At 41.4% G+C, this 14,671-nt stretch overlaps 1 protein-coding gene across 1 annotated transcript in view; it reads right to left on the reverse strand.

The window, feature by feature from the left end:
- LOC144694764 (polycystin-2-like protein 1) overlaps nucleotides 1–14,671 on the reverse strand; it is a 310,166-nt gene that overhangs the window by 258,350 nt on the left and 37,145 nt on the right. Inside the window, exon 3 of the mRNA XM_078565339.1 lies at nucleotides 13,727–13,854. Coding sequence (XP_078421465.1) covers nucleotides 13,727–13,854 — 128 coding nt within the window. The remainder of the gene's footprint in view (nucleotides 1–13,726; nucleotides 13,855–14,671) is intronic.

The following is a 14,671-nucleotide window of genomic DNA, read 5'->3' on the forward strand; positions in this document are numbered from 1 at the left end:
GGATTACAACCCTGAATTACTTATGGGCATGTTGAACTTTTTAGGGAAGACGTATTTTTTTTCACAAAAACATACAAGCAAAGACATTGAACAAAAGCCAGTTGAGAATGTAAAGTAACCACTTTCGGTAAAATTCCTATGTGGATTATATTTGACCGAGTCCTCTCAAGAGAACATGGAATGTTGCACCTAAAAAGGTGTTGGGGCCTACTTCAGACAGAGACACTTGAAAGGAAGAGATGAAATGCTAAAGACTGAACTTTAATCTCCTGTGGTTGCAGGGAGAATGGATACTGTTTGCCACATCTCAGCAGACATCCTATTATGACAGGAATGGGAAGAGTGTGCGAATGATCAAGCACCACTATTCCGCAGACCATACCATTAACTTAAGTGTTTAATTTTCTCACCGAAATGGCCAATTGCGTACCTCTACCTCTAGCACCTAGAAGAAAAGAGATTCTGACCAGGCTTCTTTCAAAAACTCAATGATTAATTTATCTTAAAACATTTTCTGGCACTGGTTAACACACAATTGTAATTGGGAAGTATAACTATGTATCTCTTCCTAAAGAATTTCCCCAGCACACACAGACAAACAAAAGACAAACAGATAGGTCTTCTCTGCAATGAATGGCTTTGGAGGCTGGGCATTATAAAATAAAGGATAAAGCCTGCAGGCTCTCAATGCTGTCAATTTGGAGTTCTCTTGTGTGCAGGTCTGGTGGATGCCTGGAGGTTCCTGCCACTGGTCTCAGCTTTGCAGGTCCAAATGCAGACTAGTTTCACTCAGGTGAAGGTTCCCTGGCTACAGGTTGATAGCTCCACACAATTTTAGGCAAGATAGAGAGAGGGAGCCAGTCAAGGTAGCCTTCTTTCTTCAGCTTGTTGTCCAACAAGACTGCCTTCCAAACAAGCAGGTTCACAACTTAGGTTTTTTCCCGCCATGTGATTGCCTCCCAGTCTCCCAGCTTTTCATTAATTAAAGTTCTTTGCAGTTGAACACAAATAAACAACTCCTTCTCAAGTACCCTATAGGTTAGGTGATTTCTTGGAAGAGGCCTGCTTGTTTACAGTTCCAAGGTGAGTTTGTGACCTTTTAAAAAAGAATCCAAGGTTAGAATCCACATGTCCAGCTCATGCCAAATCCTTCCATTTTGTAAAAGAAAACTTCAGTCTTGAGAGATATGATTCTAACAATCCAAACCCATCTCCTGTTTAGTTATATCTCAGAATATGGACATGGTCTAAGCTGAAAGAAAACAGATTCTGGGCGAAAGACATGTTTGTTTTTTTCCCCTTCCAGGAATACACAGGGAAATGGGTTAAAACGTTAGCTGCAAACCTGATCTGCATGTGTTAGTGTTCTAGTGTGCTAATGTGCTGTGACAGCAGAAGATGATCAACTAGGCACCCCTGCAGCTTGCAGGCAAAGGCTCTTTCTCTCCCTCTGTTGCTGGAAACAAGTCAGCAAAGCCATGATCAAAAAGGAAATAAGACAGCTTCTTCAGCCAACCTGCAGAACCAAGTGTCTCCAAACCAACTGCTGAACTGTCAACATCAGCTCTAATGAATCACCCAACTTAACGGCTGCAAAGTATCACCATCTAAGCATCACGGTCAAGCCAAAGACTGATTCTTTTACCTTTTTAAACTTTTATCTGGACTCAAGTTCTCATTTCTAATCTCTCTGTGTGTGTTGCATTTTCATTATTTTTTTCTTGGGTTTTTAGTAACTAATAAACTTACTCTTTCTTTGACTCAAGAAAGCCTTGGGTGCTGCTAAAACATAGATACATTTGGGCTGGGAAAAGGTATCCACAGGGGGAAGGGATCCCTTTTAAATTAACCTTGTTGCAACCAGCCAAGGGGGTTGAATAAAGAAGGGGAGCTAGAATATTCCTCTTCACCTGGGAGCAAAACAAAATTGGGGTCCCGTTCGGGAAGTTAGCAAATTGGGGACCTGGTCCGGGGATCGGTCATAACAATAAAGAGACATTCTCACTCCCTATACCCTGTATAAAGAGATTCTATATCTCTGTACCCTTTATAAACAGACATTTTCACTATCTGCCACCCTGTATAAAAATACATTCTCACTCTGTACCCTGTATCAAGAAACACTCTCACTTCATAAAGTCACAATACCTGCTTGAAATAAAGATAAAGACTAAGACTCACTTCTTCCAACAGAATTTTATTTTTGATGCATAAAACTCTACAGGGAACTTGTCTCAGCTGTTTTCCCTTTTACTCTTTGGATTAAACAAATTAATGTTTTCCCACTTATACATCCAAATGGGTACTTAGGGAGTTTAATTGCTAACTATCAGTTAACAAACTGAAAGTTAACTGTTTCCTTCCCCAGATTCCCCTTAAGTATATATAATCAGAAAAAAAGATGGATCTTCTCTTCCATAACACAAAACATTATATATTTTTTTTCATTCAACAAAACCACCTTATTCCCCCTTTAAAAAAAAACACACATGTAAAAATGTCCACACACAAAAAGAATATTCCTTTTTGTTTTCTCAAAGGAAAAGACGTCCCTCTTTGAGGATCTCAAATAACTTCTTGGAGCTCGCTCCTTTTTTGGTGAAGCAGTCAGATAATTGGTAGCTGCTATCAATCCATTTGACCTTGGCAATCTCCTTATTCTCTAGCATGATTTAAGCTTGCAATGTCAATTTGCAAGCTCTTTTCGTTAACGTACATTGTAGAGCAAACGTTTTCCCAAAGTGACTTATTGTCTATTAGACATTCGATAGGTACCATTCCTGAATACCCTTTACCATTTAAAACTTCTGCCAGAATCTTTGATATAAAGGGCGAGAGTCTCCACTGCCAACATACATTTTACAACTCGGATCTTTTTGCATCCCATGCCAAAGGGCAGCATTTACCTCTTTCCCCCATGAGAAATATTATAAATCTTCCCACACTCGAAAATCCATCACATAGATTTGCATAAGATGTAGGACTAAACACAATCAGTTTCATTTTTCTAAGATCACCCAAAGATGGGACTTTCAAAACACATTGCTCCATTTTTAATTTTGTCAATGTTTTGTTTGCTCGAATGATTTCTTCAATCCTAGGATCATTCATTTTAAGTGCTGAATTCCAAAATGTCAAAACTGATGTCTGACCTGATTTGTTTGCCTAGCCAGTTGAGTTTCCCAATTAGACTTCTGAGTTCCTCTTCTTCCACTTCAGAATCTGTATCTTTGAGAGGCCCTACCACGACTAATTGCAATGGGATTGACATTCTCTAAGTAGGATTGCTGATGTAAAAGGACGTGTGATCCGCTCTGCCTGATTTCCAATCCAATGTACTTAAATGCACCAGTAGCCTGACTTCCAATTTTAAATTCCTTTCTGAGCCCATTAATGACAACTGTTTCAAATCCGTTACCAGCACCCTACAAAAAAATCATCTACATGCATCATAAAGATGTCTGCAAATTTCCCTCCATGGTGCCAATAAAACATTGCCAGGTCAGCTTCCAACTGAAAATAGCCCAACTTTAACAAAACTGACCTCACTGAGAAATACCAAAGTCTGGAGGCATCATTTAAACCGTATGCAGTTTTATTCAGCTTCCAGAGTGTCCCTTCTGCGTTTGGCGCCTCTTGGTGGGCGGAGATAAACTTCCCTTTAAAGTTGGTGCCCCCGCAAAAAGGCACCTTTAATATCAATTGACTTGCATTCCCAGGCACTTATAGCTAACGAAGCCAAGAAGATCTTCAGAATAGCTTTTCCTGTTGTATATGAATCTACTCTCATATCCCAGTCACCCAATTAGTCTTCAAACCCTCGTGCCACTAGCCTGCCTTTAGCTTTATAAGTCTCATCAGGAAGCACCTTTTCCATGCATATCCATCTATGAGACAGAGCTGGTTGTCCCCTATCTGGCACCTCTGTGTATACCCCAAATTCTCTCCAACTATGTAGTTCTTGCTGTTTGGCATCCTTAATTAATTTATCATCTAATTTGTTTGAAGCTATTAAGACTTTTCAATCATATGGGCTTCTGCTCCTTGTAGCGTTACTAGTCTGTTTTTGTTAAGCTACATCCTCTATCCTGCCTTCTATCATGCTCCGGGCTATTACTCCTTGATCTCCCTCTCCCATTTATAGATGTTCTTTCAATCATTTATGATCTCTTTATGATCTCTTCCTAGAGGCATGTTCAAACTGACACCACATTTCCATGCCTTTTATTTTTGTACTTCATGTTTCCAATCCATAGGCCTAGCCTCCAGTCCTTTATCTTGTACATTTAACCAGTCTTTAAATATTTTCCAGTGGCCTTCCCTGCTCTTCCTCCGATCGTTGCTTCCCGCTACTGACTGGCCCCTTCTGGCAAGTATGTAACTTTAATGCCAGCTTTCGGCAGTTGTCCTCTGGGACAAACCGCCTCATCTCGTTCATCCACATTACTGTCTCCATCTTTAGATACCCTGTCAACATCAACAACCTGGTTCTCACAATTGTGCAACATATGGGTATGAGAAGTACATGGTTCCTCATCCCTTCCTAGAACTCTTTCTGAACCCGCAAATTTGTAGTCCGCGCCAACTAACCTTGATGAGTGTACCCGAAAAGTCTGGTTCCCATGTTGTGAAATGATTGTTTTGCCATCATTACCTATAATCTTTCCCAGGCCTTTCCACTCGCTAAGTCCTTCTCTTTTACAGTATACCATGTCTCCCTGATTGAAAATAGTTTCCGATGGATGTACATTGTGTCTTAGAGCTCGCTGCATTCTTTCTGAAACTTCAGCTTTAAGGAACGCTCTTCTACTCGTGTGTAGTGCAATTAAATGCTCAGAAAAGGTAGTGCTAATTGTAGTTCCCTCCCAAGCTGGGGGATGTTCATTCAGGACTGAAGGAATTTTTGGGTTTCTACCAAAAACCAACTGATATGGACTATAGCCCCCAACCATCTGCAGTGAATTCTTGGCATGGGCAGCCCATGCTAGAGCTGACATCAATTTACAGCTTGGTCTGTCCGCCAATATTTTACGAAGTATCTCATAACCACGTGATTCCTTTCACACACTCCGATACTAAAGGGGCTTTCAGCTGCTGTATTCATAACTATTATATTCATGTTTTCACACATATCCACACAGTGAGGAATTTCACTGGTGGTCCCAATCCGGTCCCGATCCACTTCTCCATTACCTGATCCACAATTATTTTCTTTTCTTTACTGTATATGATTGTTGACTGGCTAAACCTTGTTGCCAAATCTACAAAATGTAAAATAAAAATGTTTTCTTTATCCCATACCTTTAAATCCATCGTCACAACTTCATTGAAATCCCTCACTAAAGGTAGACTCACTATCGGCCGTGACAGTGTCCTTCTGTATTTCTTACATATATCACATCTACCGCTTATCTCCTCTATAAGTTTACGTACTCTCCATCTCTTATTCCTGCATCCCTTGGCAAAATTTTTAATCTTTGCGAAGAAGCTTGGGCAAACTGCCGATACAATTTTAACACAATTTGCTTTTTGTCTTCCAGATTCTAATCCTCTGGCACTAATAAGACTTCTTTAATCACCTTAGTAGAAAAGTTAGGTTTCATTAAAGGAATGCAATAGTGCCCAGATTGCGTAAATTGTAAATCCACAGGTTTTCCCCAAATACAATGGTCTCGTCATTCTCCATGTCCATCTTCATTTGCACTTTCTTCATCGATGGTCTGCTCAATAGTAATGGTATTTTGCTAGTCACTACATCCGTGCTGATGAAATGATTGACTCCAGCTATCTTACAGGGAATCGCTGCCCTTTTTAAAGATTTTAGGGTATTATCATCTCCAAATCTAAAACTGCTTGAACTCTCAAATTCTTTAACCTTATTCCAGTCCTTGTCATTTAAGGAGTCCAGATAGCATTTTAACCAGTCTATTCCAGACTGTAGACATGCAACCGCTATCTAGCACCGCATAGTTGAAGGTCTCTGCCACCAAGACATTCATCACAGGGCTGAAGCTTCTTATAACTAATACAATGCCTTCTCTTTGGTCACTATCTTCATCTTCTTCTTCTGAGTCTTCTGTCTCATGTTTACTTTTAAACACATATTGTTTAGGACAGTTTATTGCGTAATAATATTTTGAATTGCATCTAAAACACAGATTGACCATACCCTGGGCATTCCTGGGGCTCATTGTATAGTAAATCCCTAATTCTTCTCTCCTGCCATAACTGTCCAAGGTGTTCCTGTCCCAGTTGTTTCCAGTTACAAATCTGCTTTCGTACTTATGCCTGCGTCCTGTTTCTAAACGATCTCACCATCCCGTTAACATTGTATCCGCCATTTCCTGTCTTACCGCCGAATGGCTCATTTGTGAGATGAACGCTTCCGGGAGGTTTACTGAGGAATTATTTATTTTTTTTATAGAGCTTCTGACATCTGTTCTAGCAGTGTGCATGTCTTTCTGCAAACTTAACTCCAGTTAGAACTAGAAGCCTGTCCATATTCAATACTTTGGCACAGTCTAGTAACTTGAACACCAGCACCGATTCGGGAATTTCTAGATGGAATTTTTGCAATCTTGCATAGTCTACTGAATTCCATTATGTAATCTTCTATGGAACTATCCTCCTACTTTCTAAATTTGTCAAAATCTGACCACACTTTTAGATTAAAGATCTATCAGGATGATGACTCATTATCCATAAAATCTAATAATGTTTACAAACCTTCATCCATGTTCAAAGGCTCAGGCTCCAACTCTGAAAATACTTTGCATCTTATTTTGCTTTTGGATGGTAATGAAAGTGCCAAAGCCATTCCCTGTTTATTCTTTGGCAAGGACATAACCTGTGTCCACATAGCTACTTCATTCTTCCATTGCTCATAGGATCCACTCTCAGGAAACATCGGTGGGTAATCATACCCCGAGACACAACAATTTGATTCAGCCATTCTCCAAAGTTAATCTAAACCATATCTCAAAATTAACTCCAAGTACAGTCTTTTGCCTGAAGAAAGCTTAGTTTCCAATATTTTATTTACAAGCAGGAACCATCCTCTGCCACCACTGATAAAGTCACAATAACTGCTTGAAAAAAAAATAAAAACTAAGAGTGGTTTCCTCCAACAGAGTTTTATTTTTGGTGCAGGGAACTTCTCTAACTTGTTTACCCTTTTACTTTTTTGATTAAACCAATGAATGTTTTCCCATTTATACATCCAAATGGGCACTGAGGTTCTTAGTTGATAATGATCAATTGAACTCCTTGTGAGTTAACTGTTTCCTTACCCACTGCCATCCTCTATAAAGAGACATTCTCACTGTCCGTATCCTGTATAAAGAGACATTCTCACTTCTGTAAAAAGAGACGTTCCCACTCCCTGTACCCTGTATAAAGAAACATTCTCACCCTCAGTATCCTGTATAAAGAGACATTCTCACTCCCTGTACCCTGTGGGAAGAGGCATTTTTATTCACTGTTCCCTGTATAAAGAGACATTCTTGCTCTCTGTACCTTGTATAAAGAGATATTCTCACTCTCTGTACCCTTTGTAAAGAGACATTTTCACTCCTTGTACTCTGTATAAAGAGATATTCTCACTCTCTGTACCCTGAATAAAAAGACATTCTCACTCCCTGTACCATGTATAAACAGACATTCTCACTCTCTGTACCCTGTATAAGGAGACATTCTCCCTCCTTTTACCCTGTATAAGGAGACATTCTCACACTCTTTATCCTGTTTAAAGAGACATTCTCCCTCCTTTTACCCTGTATAAGGAGACATTCTCACTCTCTGCGACCTGGTAGAAAGAGACATTGTCAGTCTTTTCCATCCTTCATAAAGAGACATTCTCACTCCCTGTACAATTCAGAAAGAGCTGGGAGCTAAGAGGAAAATGGGCACAAGGATTAATGAGCACTATTAATTGAAATTAAGGTGGCGTGCCCACATCGTGCTGCTCATGTGAATGATTTCAGCATCCAGCCAGAGCTCAGCATGAGGCCAATATATCGAGTGGCTGTTACTGTACTATTTAAAGCTTGCCGCAGTTAAAAGGATGGAGCGGGGAGACATTCTGGCTTCGGTTGGTAATGTCTGATGGGAATCAACCTGGGAGAGGGTAAGGAATGGCACAACAGGGGAGAGAATGGGCTCCAAGATTTTTGGCTGTTGCACTGGAGGTCTCGGTGGAGGAAGTGGAAAGTCACTGTAGAGAGGGCTTTAAATTAAATAGAAGGGGGGAGGGTTCTGGAGCGGGGATATGTAGACTTACAAAGCAAAAGGATATAGCGACATTGCAGGGCAGCTACTTAGGTAATGATACCCAGAGTGTGACAGGAAGGGACAGAGTGTACAAATATAAAAAAAACAGCAGCAAATAAGGTCAAAGGGGGAAAAAATGGTAAAAAGGCAAAATTAGTGGCTCTTTACTTAAATTCGCATAATATTCGGAACAAAATAAATGAATTAACGGTACAAATAGAGATTAATGGGTATGATCTTATAGCCATTACGCAGACATGGTTACAAGGAGATCAAAGCTGGGAATTGATTACACAGGGGTATGTGACTTTTTGAAGGGCAGGTAGGAAGGAAAGGGTGGTGGGGTAGCTTTGTTAGTACAAGATGGAATAAGTACGATAGCAAGAAATGATCCTGTATCAGAAGATGTGGAATCCATATGGGTGGAGGTAAGAAGTAGCAAGGGGAAGAAGACACTGGTAGGAGTAGCCTATAGGCCCCCTAATAGTAGCTATGCTGTCGGACAGACAATAAATCAGGAAATAACGAGGGCATGTAAAAAAGGCAGTATATTAATCATGGGGACTTTAATCTCCATGTAGATTGGGAAAATCAAATTGGCAGAGGTAGACACGAGCAAGAATTCATAGAGTGTATTTGGGACAGTTTCCGAGAACAATATGTTGTGGATCCAACCAGGGATCAGACTATTTTGGATCTGGTAATGTGTAATGAGGCTGGTTTAATAAATGATCTCAGAGTAAAAGACGCCCTAGGAAACAGTGAGAATAACATGGAATTTAGCACTCAGTTTGAGAGTGAGAAATTTAATTTGGAAACATCTGTGCTAAACCTAAATAAGGGTAATTACAAAGAAATGAGGCCAGAGTTGGCTGGAGTGGACTGAAAAAAGAGTTTAGCAGAAAAGACGGTTGATGAACAATGACAGACGTTTAAGAAAATAGTTCATGACTCACAACAAAGATACATCCCAGTGAGGAAGAAGGATTGTAGGAAGGGGATAAACCAACCATGCATAATCAAGGAAGTTAAGGATAGTATTAAAGTGAAAGAGAAAACGTACAACGTGACAAAGATTAGTGGTAATTCAGAGGATTGGGAAAGTTTTAAAAACCAACAGAAGATGACCAAAAAAATAATAAAGAGGGAGAAAATAAACATTGAGGGTAAACTAACAAGTAATATAAAAACAGATAGTAAGAGCTCCTTTAAATATATAAAAAGGAAGAGAGAGGCCAAAGTCAATAAAGGCCTTTAGAGAATGAGGCTGGGGAAATAATAATAGGGAACCAGGAAATGGCAGAGGAGTTGAATAAATAGTTTGCATACTCTATGGTAGAAGACACTAATAGCATACTAAAAATACTAAATAATCACAGGGCAAAAATTGGGGGACGAAAATAAATACAATAACTTTCACCAGAGCAAAAGTACTAGGGAAACTAATGGGGCTAAAGGCCATTAAGTCATCTGGACCTGATGGGTTGCATCCTAGGATTTTAAAGGAAATAACTGCAGAGATAGCGGAAGCACTGGTAGTAATCTTCCAAGAACCCTTAGATTCTGGAAAAGTCCCAGGGGATTGGAAAACTGCCTATGTAACCTCCTTATTCAAAAAGATTCAAAAAAGGGAGGGAGACAAAAAACAGGTAGCTATAGGCCAGTTAGCTTAACATCTGTCATTGAGAAAATGTTGGAGTCTACTACAAAGGATGTAATAGCTGAGCATTTAGAAATGCATAATATAATCAAGTAGAGTCAGCATGGCTTCATGAAGGGGAAATCATGCCTGACAAATTTATTAGAATTCTTTGAGGAGCTAACAAGCAGGATGGATAAAGGGGAAATAATAGATGTAATATATTTGGATTTCCAAAAGGCGTTCAATAAGGTACCACACATCAGGCTACTTAATAAGATAAGAGCCCATGATGTTGGGGGGTATATATTAGCATGGATAGAGGACTGGCTAACTAATAGACAACAGACAGTTGGGATACGGGGGAGCATTTTCAGGATGGCCACCCATAACTAGTAGAGTGCCACAGGGATCAGTTATAGGGCCACAATTATTTACAACATATATTAATGATTTGGATGAGGGAAATGAGTGTACTATCGCCAGATTTGCAGATGACACAAATAGGTGGGAAGGCAAGTGATGAGGATGATGTAAAGAGTCTACAGAGGGATCTAGACAGGTTAAGTGAGTGGGCAAAAATGTGGCAGATGGAATATAATGTTGGAACGTGTGAGGTAATGCGCTTTGGCAGGAAGAATTGGGGATACTATTTAAATGGAGAAAGACTGAAGAAAGTTACAGCACAGAGGGATTTGGGGGCCCTCGTGCATGAATCTCAAAAAGCTAACGTACAAGTTCAATAGGTAATAGGGAAGGCAAATGGAATGTTGGCCTTTATTTCAAAGGGAATGGAGTATAAAAATAGAGTATGTTTGCTAAAGCTATTCAAGGCACTAGTCAGACCACACCTGGAATACTGTGAACAGTTTTGGTCCCCTTATCTAAGGAAAGATATATTGGCATTGGAGGCAGTCCAGAGAAGGTTCACTAGGTTGTTCCCAGGGGTGGAGGGATTTTCTTATGAGGAGAGGTTGAGTAGGATGGGTCTGTATTCATTGGAGTTTAGAAGAATGAGAGGCGACCTTTTTGAAACATAGAAGATTCTTAGGGGGCTTGACAGGGTAGATGCTGAGAGGTTGTTTCCTCTTGTGGGAGAGTCTAGGACCAGAGGGCATAATCTCAGAGTAAGGGGTTGCTCATTTAAGACAGAGATGAGGGGGAATTTCTTCTCTCAGAGGGTAGTGAATCTGTGGAATTCTTTACCGCAGTCAGCTGTAGATGCTGGGTTGTTAAGTATATTCAGGGCTGAGATAGACAGATTTTTAATCAGTAAGGACATCAAGGGTCATGGGGAAAAGGCAGGAAAGTGGAGTTGAGGATTATCTGATCAGCCATGATCTCACTGAACGGTGGAGCAGACTCAATGGGCCGAAAGGCCTACTTCTGCTCCTACGTCTTATGGTCTTGAAGGAGGAGAGATGTCCTGTATCTACAGCAGTGAAGGAAGCCCTCCACTCACATGGTCAAAGGCAATGGGGACAGATAGCCACGGAGGTTAATGCCATGAGTTAAGCCTTAAGGACCTGGATGCAGTGATACAAGTAATTCAATAACCTCACACAAGTGCTCAAGGTCAGAGAATGCTTTTTCAAATGCTATATTCTACCAACTGCACCATTAGTCTCAGCCACTGCTCAAATCCCAACTCCTGTCACTCACCTACCAAAAATCTCTATAAATCATGCCTCATGCCTAACATTCATATAAATCACTTTACCCTCCCACACTTGGTTCTGTCCTAAGTCTCTCATACATATATCTCACAGCTTACACACGCTGCAAGCTATTCAACCTTGATAGCCACATCAGCCAAACAGATGGCACCGCAGTCACTGACACCCTTCATTCGGCCCTTTCCACTCCCTCCATCAAGACTGCCAGGACAAGGTGGCACACAACCAGTGGCAACAGTATACTCTTCCACTACAACTACAATACAGACATCTACCTGACCATGTGGAAAATTGCCCAGGTATATCCTGTCCACAAAAAGTAGGACAAATCGAATTCAATCAATTACTCCCCCCATCAGTCTACTCTCAATCTTCAACAAAGGAAGGTGTCATCAACAATGCTACTTATTTAGCAATAACCTGCTCACTGTTGCTTCATTTGGGTTGCACCAGGGCTATTTTGCTCCAGGCCTCATTACAATTTTGGTCAAAGCGTGGACAAAAAAGCTGAATTCCAGAGGTGAGATGAGAGTGACTGCCCTTGACAGTGCACTCACCAAGGCTCCTTCAACAGCACCTTCCAAACCCACGACCTCTACTACCTAGAAGGACAAGGGCATGGGAACACCACCAACTGGAAGTTCCTCTCCAATCCACTCACTATCCTGACTTGGAAATATATCTCTGTTCCTTAACTGTCATTGGGTCAAAATCCTGGAATTCCCTCCCTAACAGCACTGTGGATATACCTACACCACACGGACTGTGCCTCCACCACATGTACTGCAGCAGTTCAAGGCCATGGCTCACCACAGACTTCTCAAGGGCAATTAAGGATGAGTAATAAATGCCAGCCTTGCCAAAGATGGCCACATCCCATGAACTAATAAAAAAAGGAGCTAACCGGGGTGGGGGCGGGGACGGGGGCTGGTTGTGCGATGGGCCTGCATGCCTTAATCCCTATGGAGGAGGCAGTGTTGGCATTATTGGAACAGCTGATGTTGAGACTGTGGCCAGTGGTGAGGCTGAATTTATCAAAGAGAACAATGTCCTCACACTTAATCCTCATTCTCACATCCCAGTTTCCCCTCATCCCACACTTTCTTCTGTTTTACAAGTTGAAAATGGTGGGAAACTGGCACCTCATACTCTCCCCCTCTCCCCTCACAACAAAATTACTCTTGTGGGTATCAACATGTTCCACCTGGCCAGGCAATGGAAGAACACCAAAAGGAAAATGATGATGAAGACACAGCACCCACACTGCCAGCCATCAGATACACTTTGTGTATCTTAGGGACTAGATTAGAGGCAGGATGCCTTTAGTGCAGCAAGTAGTGAGCCACTGAGCAGGAGAGTGGGCTGCACCCAGGGCAGTGAACAATAGCAGAGGTGCCGGCTCACTGGAGTGCAAGGGCACACATGGGTTCTGCTGCAGAGGGCTCAGGTGAGTGCTTCAATGGGCCAGAAGGTCACTGATGGACATGCATAGTGAAATCCTTGGTGCATTGGGAAACCTGAAGGCAGTTTGCGGTGAATGTCAAGGAACATGGAGACGTCCAGCACAGGACTTTGCTCAGAGCCTGGAGTCCATCACCTCAACAAGGAAGTGCTGGTCAACTCCATTCGCACGCTTGTGGACCCAACAATGATGCAGCATGCATTACAGGACTGATGATTCAGTCTCCGTTGCAGCAATGATTCACCATCTGGTTGCTGCAGTGTAAGTTCTGAATCTGATGACAACTGTAGAAATATCTTCATGGAATACTATATAATGTTTGAAGCATTTCAACTTGATGAGGAATAGCAACAATTGACAGTTTCTCAGCTTTGTTAAGTGCCTTCAGGGTTTATATAGAGGTCTTTTTTGTTCAATACAAAAAATTCAGACAGTTACGTGCATTTTGTTAAAATCTGATGTTAAAACTGTCCACTTCATCATTAATTCCTAGTAACTTACTCACTGAAAACATGAGGCTCCTAAAGAAAATCCTTCTGCAAATTCACAAAATGTCTATTCTGAATACATTGGTGCATTAGACCTTATTAAGGAACATTGCGTAGCATAATACATGAGAGATTGCAGATTGCAATGAGCGAATAGAAATATATTGCGCTGGATTCGTTGAGTTCTACTCACACTCCAGAAGTCAGCCATGCTGTGGATAGTTTGAAAGGTGACCCCTGTATCTCCCGCCGTAGAGAGGAAAAGGTTTGACATGACCTTGGTGTAGTAATAGGCATTTGAACTGGTCATTCCATAGGTCACTAGAAAAAAGAAAAGTCAAGAAGATTACTAATATCAAACGTAACCAATTACTATTGATTTACTATTGGTGTTCTCTAGCAGAAAGTAAAGACTTCTACTTCTCAGGGAATTAAGTGCTAATAGATCTGTGCAATTGAATATGGGCCCCTTTGTATCAAGCAAGTCTAGATCAGCTAATAAAAGAACCCTGCTCGTATACATCAGCTAAGGTAACAAGAGGGAAATTGGATAGCATACAACTAAAGAGTAGATACTTAAAAGGTTGGAAATGCTTAAACTACAAGAAGTCATCTTGGGCAGAACATAACCAGCCTCTGCCGCCAGGTTTGCAGATGTGGTTCCTGCAAATTCCCTGGGTGCCCCATCCGTCCCCCCTGTCCACAATTTTACTGGGGTGGGGGCGATACTGAGAGCAGCCCTCCTGCCCTCACCCTAATTGAGGCCCTTCAGTGGCCAATTAGTGGTCACTTTAGGGCTGCTTCACCCAGCCTCAACATTTTTTTATTCACTTCCAGGATGTGGGCGTCGCTAGCTGGGCCAGCATTTATTACCCATTCCTAATTGCCCTTGAGAAGGTGGTGGTGAGCTGCCTTCTTGAACCGCTGCAGTCCATGCGTTATAGTAACATCCACTGTGCTGTTAGGGAGGGAGTTCCAGGATTTTGACCCAGCGACAGTGAAGGAGCGGTGATATTTCCAAGTGAGGATGGAGTGACTTGGAGGGAAACTTCTAGGTGGTGGTGTTCCCATCTATCTACTGCCCTTGTCCTTCTAGATGGTAGTGGTCATGGGTTTAGCAGGTGCTGCCTAAGGAGTC

Source organism: Cetorhinus maximus, chromosome 20 (assembly GCF_964194155.1).
Source record: "Cetorhinus maximus chromosome 20, sCetMax3.hap1.1, whole genome shotgun sequence".
Classification (NCBI taxonomy): Eukaryota; Metazoa; Chordata; class Chondrichthyes; order Lamniformes; family Cetorhinidae; genus Cetorhinus; species Cetorhinus maximus.